General features: G+C 42.5%; 1 protein-coding gene across 2 annotated transcripts in view; it reads right to left on the bottom strand.

Annotated features, from left to right (window-relative positions):
- LYRM4 (LYR motif containing 4) overlaps nucleotides 1-11941 on the bottom strand; it is a 158511-nt gene that overhangs the window by 20082 nt on the left and 126488 nt on the right. Inside the window, exon 3 of one of the 2 annotated variants that reach the window (XM_015567167.1) lies at nucleotides 9825-10362. The exons of the other annotated variant lie outside the window; for it this stretch is intronic. Within the exon in view, the coding sequence (XP_015422653.1) occupies nucleotides 10309-10362 (54 nt within the window). The 3' untranslated portion in view covers nucleotides 9825-10308. Of the gene's footprint in view, nucleotides 1-9824; nucleotides 10363-11941 lie in introns of those variants that run through there. 2 annotated transcript variants of the gene reach the window in all.

The raw sequence follows: 11941 nt of genomic DNA, 5'->3' as shown, positions 1-11941 counted from the left end.
TTTTGAGTACTTGAAACAGAGTACCTGACACTTTTAGCAACATAAAAAATCTAGCGATGGCTTTGCTAACAATTTTTTCATCAACTTGTTTTTGTGAAGCTTTGTTCTCAGCATTGAATAATATTAAAATGAACAAAAGAAACCGGCTAACAGATGAAGTTAGTGGCGCTTGCTTGGCCTTGAAGTGCACCAAGTATGAACCTGCAATCGAAGAATTAGCAGACAAACTTCAGCACCAAAAAAGTCACTAATTTCTAGTTTTCGTACCATTTGATTATCATTGTTTTTATTATTATTTTTTCCTAAATGTACATTGTTTTTCTGTTTTTGTTCACTTTATACATATTTTTTGGTTGATTTTTCTTTGTTAAATGGCATTTGAATATATAAAATAAATATCAAAAATATAATTTTTTTACTATGGTTGCAAATATCAAAAAAAATTATGAATATTTCTATATGTGACATGGCACCAGAGTTAAGTTAGGGTTTTTCAAAATTTTGACATGACGAGCTCAAAAGGTTCGCCATCACTGGTCTAGGTTGTGGGTTATATGTCAGAATTATTTTTAAAAAATGTGGTAAAATACATAACAAAACGTACTTTAAACCACTTTGAAGTGTTCAATCCAGTGGCAACAATGACGTTCACAATGTAGTACAACCATTACCAGTATCAAGTTCTTTTTTTTTTTTTAATATATTTTATTGATTTTTTACAGAGAGGAAAGGAGAGAGATAAAGAGTTAGAAACATTGATGAGAGAGAAACATCGATCAGCTGCCTCCTGCATACCCCCAACTGGGGATGTGCCCGCAACCAAGGTACATGCCCCTGACCGGAATCGAACCTGGGACCTTTCAGTCCTCAAGCCGACGCTCTATCCACTGAGTCAAACCAGTCCCGGCGACTATCAAGTTCTAAAAATTTTTCATCGCCCCAGAAGGAAACATCATGCCCATCAGGCAGTCACTCAGGACTTATCCCTCTAGCCCCTGGCAACCACTAATCTGCTTTCTGTCTCTAGGGATTCTCCTTTTTGAGGTAGTGCATATAAATGAAACCACACAATACATAGTCTTTGTGTCAAACTTCTTTCACTTAGCATAATGCTTTAGACTCATCCAGGTTGTGGCATGTATCAGTACTGCATTAATTTTAAGGCTGAATTCTATTGCATGGGTATTCCATATTTTATCTACTTTTCAGCTGAAGGGCATTTGGGTTGTTTCTACTTTTGGGTTATTGTGAATATTGCTGCTATGTACTTTGGTGTGCAAGTTTTTGTTTGGACACCTGTTCAGTTCTTTTGGAGTGAAATTGTTGGGTCACAAGGTAATTTTACATTTAACTTGTTTAGGAACTGCCAAACTGTTTCCACACATCGGGATTTTTATTTTATAACTAGAGGTCCGACGCATGAAATTCGTGCGCGGATGCGGTCCCTAGGCCTGGCTTGTGATCAGGGCCATCTTCCCTGGCAGCTGGCCCTGGGAGCTTGCCTAAACCATCAGTGGGACAACTTTAGCGCTGCCACGGAGGCGGGGGAAGCTCCCACCATCGCTGCTGTGCTCACCAGCCGTGAGCCCGGATTCTGGCTGAGCAGCGCTCCCCCTGTGGGAGCTCACTGACCACCAGGGGGCAGCTCCTGCATTGAGCGTCTGCCCCCTGGTGGTCATTGCACGTCATAGCTACCAGTCAGATGGTTGGTTCAGCTGATAAGAATGCAGCTGTTTCCACTTTCTGGCTATTGCAGTTAGTGCTGCTGTGAACATTCTTGTATCTCTTTTGGTGTGGACATGTGTATTCATTTCGCTTGGGTATATACCGAGGGGTGGAACTGTTGGATCATATTGCTTCTTTTTAAGCCCAATATAGCACTGTTGCTTCCAGGATCTGTCAGGAGAGTACCAAAGCAGCAGAAACCAAACTCCTGGGGTTGGCACCACTCAGTGAGGATCTGAAAAAGCAGTTCCAGTGTGTAGTTATAATCTCATTGTGTTCATATTGAGTATCTTTCTTGAGTTCCTTCTTCCATGAATCCAGGGCCCTTTCACATATGGGCTTTGCTATCTGGCTGGTGATTTTCCCTCTGTATGTTCAACTGCATTTAAAATCATTTTCCCTGGATGATGGTCATTTTAATATTCTGCATTTAATGTTTTGTTACTCTATTTGTAGAATTAAAATTACTCACTTGTTTGTTTGACTTATTCTCAAAAGAGACAGAACTCCTGCTCTTTTCCAGATATCGCCACTCTAGTCACAAACTGAAGTAAAAGTTGATAGGCTTGTCCTTGTAAGTTGCCTAGGGACAACCAACCGAATTATGTCATCAGAATATATTTGAGAGGGAGGATGTGGAGCATTTCTGCAGCAAATCCCAACTTCTTTTCTCCTTCTGGCATCAAATTACACAAGAAGCTCTGTGTTCACATTGACTGCAGAAAAAGTCACATCTGTCCAATATCTGACCTCTCCCAAGTGTGTTACACACTTGTAGTGTACAGACTTAATTTTGCCTTTGGTCAAAACTTATTGGGTATGGTAATGGCTCCACAAGTTACATAGAGAAAAACAATTATGCTACCTTCCAGGAATTGAAAAAGGATTCCAAAAGAGACTAGTGGTAGGTACGGGGCTCCTGAGATGGTATTATGGAAATAAATTTCAAAATGCTGAAAGAAAAAAAATCCGGCCAAAATTTTATATACAGAAAAAATATTAGTTTTTCTCAGAGAAGTTTGAATTAGTAGCTAATAAGAACAATGAGTGTCTCTTTGAGTGATATGCAGACCATGTCACAAACAGCTTCTATATTATGACATCTGTATATTGCCCAAAGAACCCCACTCAAAACCCAAGGAAACGCCAAGATGCAACAGAAAGAAACCAGGTGACACACATGACCCTGGACTCAAGCCTGGGGGTAAAAGAGTGAAAAGTAACAGAAAGTTAACAGTTAACAGAAAGGAAAAGTTCTTTGGGATTTTTTTTCAGATGTGTTTTTATTGATTTTAGAGAGAGGGAAAGACAGAGGGAGAGAGAGAGAGAGGAGAGAGAGAGAGAGAGAGAGAGAGAGAGAGAGAGAGAGAGAGAGAGAGAAAGAGAAAGAAAGAAACATTAATGAGAGAGAGAAACATCCACTAGCTGCCTCCTGAATGCTCCCTACTGGTGTTCGAGCCCACAACTGGGCATGTGCCCTGATTGGGAACTGAATGGGTGACCTCTCGGTGCATGGGATGATGCTCAACCATTGAGCCACCCTGGCCAGGGCTCTTTGGACTTAAAAAATATATGTTTTTATTGATTTTTTTGAGAGAGAGAGAGAGAGAAAGAGAGAGAGGCAAAGGGAAAGGGAGAGAGATAGAAACATCAGTGAGAGAGAAACATCGATGCTGCCTACTGGGGATTGAGCCCGCAACCTGGGCATGTGCCCTGACCCAGAATCGAACTGGCAACCTCTTGGTGTATGGGATGATGCTCAATCCACTGAGCCACATGGGCTGGGCTCTTCGAGCCTTTTTTTATATTTTTTTATTGTTTTATTGTTGTTTTTTTTCACAAACCCATGTGTCGAGGGCTGACTTTCAATAGATCGCAGCGAGGGAGCTGCTCTGCTACATACAAAACTCTTTGAGCTTTTTAATAGAAATGTTAGAGATGTTTGTTAATACAGGGTGTCCGCCCAAAAGGTATACACACTTTGGATCATTATAAAGTCAGTGTTTATTAACATACTAGAGGCCCAGTGCACTAATTTGTACACCAATAGAGTCCCTCGGCCTGGCCTGCGTGATCAGGACGAAACCGGCTCTCTGACATTCTCTGAGGGGTCCCGGATTGCGAGAGAGCACAGGCCAGGCCAAGAGACCCCACTGGTGCACGAACGGGGCCAGGGAGGGACCATAGGAGGGCTCCAGGGAGTATCCTGCCCATCTTGCTCAGTCGGACCCCAGCAGCAAGCTAACAGTCGGCCCCCAGCAGCAAGCTAACCTACCAGTTGGAGCATTTGCCCCCTGGTGGTCAGTACACATCAGAGTGAGCAGTTGAGCGGCCTTAGCGTATCATTAGAATATTATGGTTTGATTGGCTGAACAGATGACGAGACGACTGGACATTTAGCATATTAGGCTTTTATTATATAGGACAGTTCATTTTCAAAATTGAGGTATCAGCTGGTATATATACTCTGAATGATAAAGTCAGTGTTTATTAACATACAGCTCATTTTCAAAATTAAGTGAGTTATCAGCTGTTAAAGTATGTACACATTTTTTGGGAACACCCTATACTTTAAAGAAATAGCATTCTGATAACCAGAAAAGGACTTCAAAGTTGATTGTTATAGGTAAAGTCCGACAGTTTATTGAGTGTCTACTAACTTTCAGACATTTATTATGGGCACTGTATACAGGGTAAGGCAAAAGGAAGTTTACAGTTGTTCATATTGTGAATACTACAATAATTAATAAATGATAATACAAAAATAAACTGTGCTTTGCATACTCACAACTGTAAACCTACTTTTGCCCCATCCTGAATGTGACTGGGTATTTTCCGTATGGACATTCTTAGGAAATGGGTGTTAAAAGTCTCTGCTGTAGGGATGGGAACACAGAGGAGAGGGCAAGTAGCCTGTTCTGAGTGACAGGGGCTCGTGAGCTGCAGAGCGGTAACTCTTCTATGCTGCTAGCCCAACACCCAGGGAGAAACCGGGTCAGAGTTCACACCGTCTCATCACCACGGCTCTATAAACACAGCTAACGTATCATAACTAGAATGCTGATCAATAATACACTTCAAAGTTAGGCAACAGAATAGCAAGTTCAATTCATGACGTGTCAGCTGTACTTAAAAAATATAAACTGGAGTTAGGAGACTGAAAAGTATTATGTAAAAGCAAGTGCTTAGCTTTAAAACAAGTAGACAAGTAGTGCTTTAATGGCTATTGACACTTTTGACATAATTGTGCTTAATATTACACAAGATACATTTTAAAAAAAATAAAGCTTAATTAAAAGTTGAGAAAACTTAAAATATGTTTAGAGGAAGGGGAATTTATGTATGAGTACATCCAAACCACACAGGGCTTTAGCACTGAAGGAGACCAACGTGTAGGTTTAGACAACCCAGGATGTGCTCTGAGTATCTCCAAAGTAAAAGCATTTCATGGTGTTTTACAGGTATTTTCAATTTGTGTCTGAGGGCCCTTAGGAAGCATGAATTGGGCTTAGAAAAGTTACCTTGATTTGCACACGTGAGGCCTAACATTTCCTTGCTTGTCATTTCTTATGATTTTATTCACTCAGTAAGATCCTGCAAAAAATGTAACACGTGTACTTAAAAATGGTTAAGATGGTAAGCTTTGTTATGTGTATCTTACCACAATTAAAAATAAAAAAGAGTAATGCAAATTTAACCCCAAATTTGGAGCCTTTCCTTTTTCCCATGCCATGATATAGCAGCTCAGTTTTCTTTAGGCCACCTGCAACCTCCTAATTAACGTAGTAGATTAAAAAGCCTATTGACTTGTATTTAAAACATTGAGTTCTATATGATTCAAGCATTGTTGCTCTCTGTAGTTATCATACCAAAAATCTCCATGTGTAATCATGATTACCTTTGGTTATAAATGGTTTGATCTTTGTTTTTTAATCTAGAGTTTTCATGTCTGAAAATTCTATACATTTAAGGATAACTGCACATTTGTCCCATTTGTGGAATTAAAAAGAAGACGGCACTGTCTAGGGTACAAGCCCTTCCCTGAATGGAGACGGCACAGATGGGGTGGTGTTGAGATCTAAGGTCCTCCTTCACATTTTTTCTATTAAAAGGATGCTATCACACAAAGAGTAAAATACGCTGCCTTAGGTGATGCCTTAATGGCTACTAAACTGCCTTTTGTGGTGGTTACTTTTATGTGTCAGTTTGAGTGGGCCAAGAGATGCCCAGATTAAAAACGGAATCTGAGTGTGTCTGTGACAGTAATTCCGGGTATTAGCTGGCACTCCACAGTGCTGAGGGCCTGAATAGACCCACAGGAGGAGGAAGGAAGAATCTGCTGCTTTCCCCCTAATTGCTGGGACACCTCATTTCTTCTTCTCGCCCTTGGATGGGATCTGTATCATCAGCTGCCCTGCTTCTCAGGGCTTTGGACTCAGACTGAATTGCACCACTGGCTTTCTAGGGTCCATAGCTTGTAGGGTGTGGGACTGCTCAGCCTCCATAATCTAGTGAGCAATTCCTCATAATAAATCCTTTTATATCCAATTGGTTGTTCCTCTGGAGAACCCTAACTAATATACCCTCTGACCTCGGGAAAATCACTTGGTTTCTCTCTGTAAAATGGAGAGTTGATGATTTCCAAGGCTCCTACCACAAAAGCCACTGTGTGATTTTATCATCCCACAGACAGGAAAACATCTCCATAACCATAAACTGGGCAGGGACTTGTAAACACACAGGACTTCTGTGTAGTCTCAAACATCCATATAGCCAAGCAGAATTAGTGTGAATGAAGGAACCTCATCATGTCCAAATGAAGAGTTTTATTATATAGAGTTTTATTATAAAGGATTGCTGCACAAACATTTGGAAGCTGAAAAAAGTTTATCAGATAATTTAATAGGCCTTTCATTTTAGAGCAGGAAGCTAGAACCCAAAGGGCCCAAGGAATGTGTCCAGAGTCCCAATGCTCAGAGATCAGAGCTGGAAGGAATTTTAGGGATTGTTTAACTTAGAATTCTCAAAGTGGAGAGGAAAATTAAAAAGTTTGAGGGGGCTTTTCAAAACTTTCACCATCACCTCCTCATTCAGAATTACTACTGCAGTGAACCCACTACCACTGAAGCATGTGTATCAGGATATTAAAAACACACTTGAACAACCACTGATTTATTTTCTGTTTCCCTGGAGAGGAAACTGACCCAAAGTTTAAGATCAGGCCCAAATGCAAGTTGAAGACAGAATAAGAAGTAGATTCCCCCCATTCATCTATCACAAACCCCTCTCATGGTCGCTGAGGGCCTACAACATGCTATCTTTTGTTGCAGTACACGTGTGGAGATGGGGTCAGACACAATGAGATAGGCATGGCAGGTGGTATTTCCCAAAGACAGCACTGCCACCACACATGCTCGACTTACAGCATGACTTGACACTTCTCCACTGAGAGGAGGAATTTCAGTTCCCCCTCCTCAAACCTGGGCAGGTTCTGTAACTACCTTGGCCTATACAGCTGGACAGTGGAAGTGACATGGCATGGGTAAGCCAGAAAGGCAATATGACTTCTGCCTGGCTCTCTTTTGGGACTTTTGTCCTTGGAATCCAGCCACCATGAGCTGAGGAGGCCCAGGCAAGGCCATGTGTGCATGTGCTGCTGACAACCCCAGCCAGGCCCCAGCGGACAGCCAGCACCAACTGCCAGACAAGTGGGTGAGTGAGGTGATTCCAGGCCCAGCTTTGATTCTTCAGGCCGAGGCCTTGTCCCTGGGAGCACTCTCCATGAGACATGCCCAGCCTGAATTCCTGACCTCCAGAAGCTGGGAGTGGTAATAATGAAGATTGTTGTTTTAAGTCGCTACTTTGGAGGTGATTAATTGTGCAGCAATCCTATATAATAAAACCCTAATATGCAAATTGACCGAACGGTGGAACGACCGGTCGCTATGATGTGCACTGACCACCAGGGGACAGATGCTCAATGCAGGAGCTGCCCCCTGGTACTCAGTGTGCTCTCAAAGAGGGAGCGCTGCTCAGCCAGAAGCCAAGCTCATGGCTGGTGAGCACAGCGGCGCGGTGGGAGCCTCTCCTGCCTCTGTTGCAGGCAGGTGGTAAGGCACGAGGAGTCCTGGACTGCAAGAGCCCCAGACTGTGAGAGGGATGTCTGACTGCCGGCTTAGGCCAGGTCCCCCGGCACGCAGACATCCCCCAAGGGGTCCCCAACTGTGAGAGGGCACAGACCGGGCTGAGGGACCACCCGCAGTGCACAAATCTCATGCACTGGGTCTCTAGTAAATAAATAATATGTGAAATTCTTGGGTTTATAGTCCTTGTTAAATTTCTTGGTTTTCATTTCTTCTCTTCTACCATTGCACATTCCCTTTGGTATGTTATGATTAAAGAGAAATGTCTCTGCTTTTTAATTTTTCCTCTTAATGTGAAACATGATGCCCCCTTCCCCCATGCTTAACCTTTGTATTAGGAGCTGATGTTAAATGACAACATCTTTTTGGGGTTTACAACCATGCCCAGATTTAAGGAGTCCAACATGCTTTAGCAACTCTGCTTTGAATTTCATTTTTGGGATGCTTTTGCCTAACAAGAGCATTGTAATCTCCAGCTATGGCCCCCTCAGCCTGCTGCAGATGTTTCACAGAACATCTGTATTGTGGCTGCATCACAGACACAGTGGCCCATGTTCTGTCAGCCTCCTCAGTCTCTGAAAAGCCAGGTAACTGTACTTTGGATATTCTCCATCCAGCCTTTCATGAAACTTCAAGAAGCTGAGATGACACATGTATTGTTTTAGAGGTGGTGAGACCACAATAACCCTTCAAGTTCAGAATGGCTCATGGGTGATGCTGACAACTCGCCTGTGAAGGTGACATCTGTTAGTGCTCCAAGACACATGGCCATATGTAACATCTTTGGTTTGGAGTAAAGCCTGGTGCCTGCTGGCACTCCTCTGTCATTCAGGATATAATGCCATTTTGAACTGATGTCAAAAAGTTACTCAACAATTATTCAACTATGTCTCATATAGGTGACCAAGTTTACCATGGCAACCTCCAGGGTAAGGTTTCTCTACTGTAAATCAGATGAGCTCATGGTGATTGATGGGCTGATTTTACTGATAATACTAATAATTCCCACTTCTTTGATGTAATATATGGGTGACTGTGATACACAACATTGAGAGGTAGACAGCTGTGATAACAGGACCCATTCCAAAGACCAACTGAGTATTGTGTCCTTGGCCGTGAGATGCAGGCTGGTCTGAGGCCTGGTCTCAGAGTGCCTAGATATGCGCAAAGATCTGGTTAAAAGCCAAGAAGAAGAAACTGGCTTTGTCACCTCCGCCTATCCCGTCAAGACAGAATTTTAAAGAGTATTCTAGTTCTCCTTGGCAATCGTCAAACACAGAGCATTTCACTTTTGGTGGCGGCAAGTTTTACACTAGAAAAACCTGAGTCCCAAAAGACTATGGAGAGGCAGAAGGGAAATAAAAATACAATAGAGTAGGATTTAACAACATAATAAAACATTCTACCAGCAGATGGCAATAGAGGACTTTGTGAGCACTTCTGGCAGCCAGAGTTCTGAAATGCTGGAAGGCAGCTTGTAACAGCTATTGTATAAGTGATTTATGTATTTGGATTCTGCTCAATGTTATAGATGCATTACTGAATAAAACATTCGCAGTGTGTTTTCCATTACCAGCTGAGCTCTGAGCCCCAATTCCCAAATCTCAAAGGAGCCCCTGCCATCAAATTGCTTTCCTCCTCAAATAGCTGCTTCATACCCCAGAAAAAGAAATGCTTAGAGAGGGTAAGAGAGAGCTGATGTGACCGCATAATCGAAATGGCTTACCATGTACATGTGAGTAGAAGCACATGCCTGTAAGCTGGATTCTTCACAGCAAAGCTGTCCAGAGCTTCCCTGAGCTCCTACTGCTGCTCCCTGCATTTCCTCCATCTCACTCTGCTTTGCTCAGCACCACTGTGCTGAACAGCTTCGGGGAGAGGGCGCTAGCCCTGGCTTGGACAAGGAAAGTAAATGGCTTGTTTGTAAGAAATATGCCAAGTATATTAAAAAGGAAATTCTCATACAAGGCTTTTAATAATTTTTTTTCCCTGTTCTTTCCAGCAGGGAAATCTCTTCAGCATCCCAAACACAGAACTAGAACAATTTGGAAGCAGCCAGTGTGCAGTGCTTGCTCCCAAGGCTGCCGGGCCGTTTCTGGCTAAGCCTCTGCAGCTCCTTCCCACGAGGTCCCTCAGCCAAGGCTGTCCTGATGACTTCGGAGGCCTCTGAGGTCTGACACACTGTGATGCATTGACATAGTAAGAAGGTAGGAGCCACACTGCTAGCATAAGCCCACGGTGTGATCCGGCTCAATGTGGTGAACTTTGAATGAGGGAATACCTCTCATCGAGAATGTGTCTGTTCAATCACGAGGTTTCTACAGAAACACGGTTTCTACAGAAAGTACTGTGAGACAGGCATTCCCTGTGGTAAATGCCAGCCTATCATTTCGAGTACACAATATGTTGGTATTCCAGCTTTAGTCACTAACATGTCATATTACTTGAGATGTAAGCTTCTCCTGCTCCTTCTATTTGCCTCCCGGTTGTCTCTCTATTTGAACAAAGGAAAGGAAATGCAGTTATAATAGTGGAGATATCATTTTCATTTTGCAGGAGAAGAAAATGAGGTTTATAAAGATTAGGAAACGTACTTAATTTTACATGACTGATACACAATGGAGCCAGGACCAAAAAGGAGCCAGAACTAAGCCCCCAGAGTCTGACAGCAAAGTCAACGCTTCGCATCACTGTGATGGTAAGGGTCATGGGTGTGGTCTTTCTCTGCAACAGCTACAGCCCTCCATCCATAAAGTAAAAGAAGGTTTCATCTAAAGGAAAAGCAACATGACCCTCATCATTATGAGGAAATAAAAAAGTCACAGAAGAGATGGCTGCCAAGCAGAAAAAAAGAATCAACATTTCATTTCTCCATTCCTCATGCACACTGACGTGAACAGCATAAAACACCAGGGAGACTACCAATGCATCTTTAATATCACTCACTAAATGTGCTCTCACTTACACCCCTGGCTTCATCACTAATGCTGTGATAGGAGTGACTGTTAATCTATATTTCTGGATCAGACTTATCTTTTGATTCCCCAAACCAGCATATTCAATCTTTAAATTCTCTCCAGAGTTCATCCATTTATTCCCATTCTCTTCCCTCAGCTCACAAGTGATCTCTTGCTTGGATTAGATATCTACCTGGACATAGGACTCCATTATGAACACTACAATGAATTCTTTTCATTACTGCAATCCTTCAATACCTTTTGATACTATCACTTCACTGCTTAAAATATTTGAATCTGCTCTCACTGCACAGGGTGTATGTGCACCTGCCTGCCTCCTTAGACTATGAGCTGCTCCAGCATAGGTGTCGCATTCACCATATACTGCTAGCCCATAGTTTAGATCAGCGGTTCTCAACCTGTGGGTCGCGACCCTTTGGGGGTCGAATGACCCTTTCACAGGGGTCACCTAAGACCATCGGAAAACACATATATAATTACATACTGTTTTTGTGATTAATCACTATGCTTTAATTATGTTCAATTTTAAAATACATCTTGCATATCAGTTACGATTCATAACAGTAGCAAAATTACAGTTATGAAGTAGCAATGAAAATAATTTTATGGTTGGGGGTCATCACAACGTTAGGGACTGTATTAAAGGGTCGCGGCATTAGGAAGGTTGAGAACCACTGGTTTAGCTGCAGTCTAGGAGCATTATCCTGTCAGCCCTAGTAAACTGTGAGGTAAATGAATTGTGCAGAGTGCTGAGGGGCCCTTATTAACACCCTGTCCTTATGCAGATTAGATCTTATTGGGATTAAAGAACAGGCCTGTGTATTATCTTACATCTCATGTTATCTCTGAGGTAGGCATCTTATTTTTTAAGTCTAGTTTTATTTTTTTAATAGGTCTTTATTGATTTTAGATAGAGGAAGGGAGGAGTAGAGAGATAAAAACATCAACGAGAGCAACATGAATCGCTGCCTCCTACACACCCACTACTAGGGATCAAGCCAGCAACCCAGGCATGTGCCTTGACCGGGAATCAAACCAGCAACCTCTTAGTTCATGGGTTGATGCTCAACCACTGAACCACACCAGCCGGGCGAG

Source organism: Myotis davidii, unplaced genomic scaffold, assembly GCF_000327345.1.
Source record: "Myotis davidii unplaced genomic scaffold, ASM32734v1 scaffold623, whole genome shotgun sequence".
In the NCBI taxonomy this organism is placed as follows: Eukaryota; Metazoa; Chordata; class Mammalia; order Chiroptera; family Vespertilionidae; genus Myotis; species Myotis davidii.
Note: the sequence above shows the minus strand (reverse complement) of the source record. Positions and strands in the feature narration are given on the sequence as shown.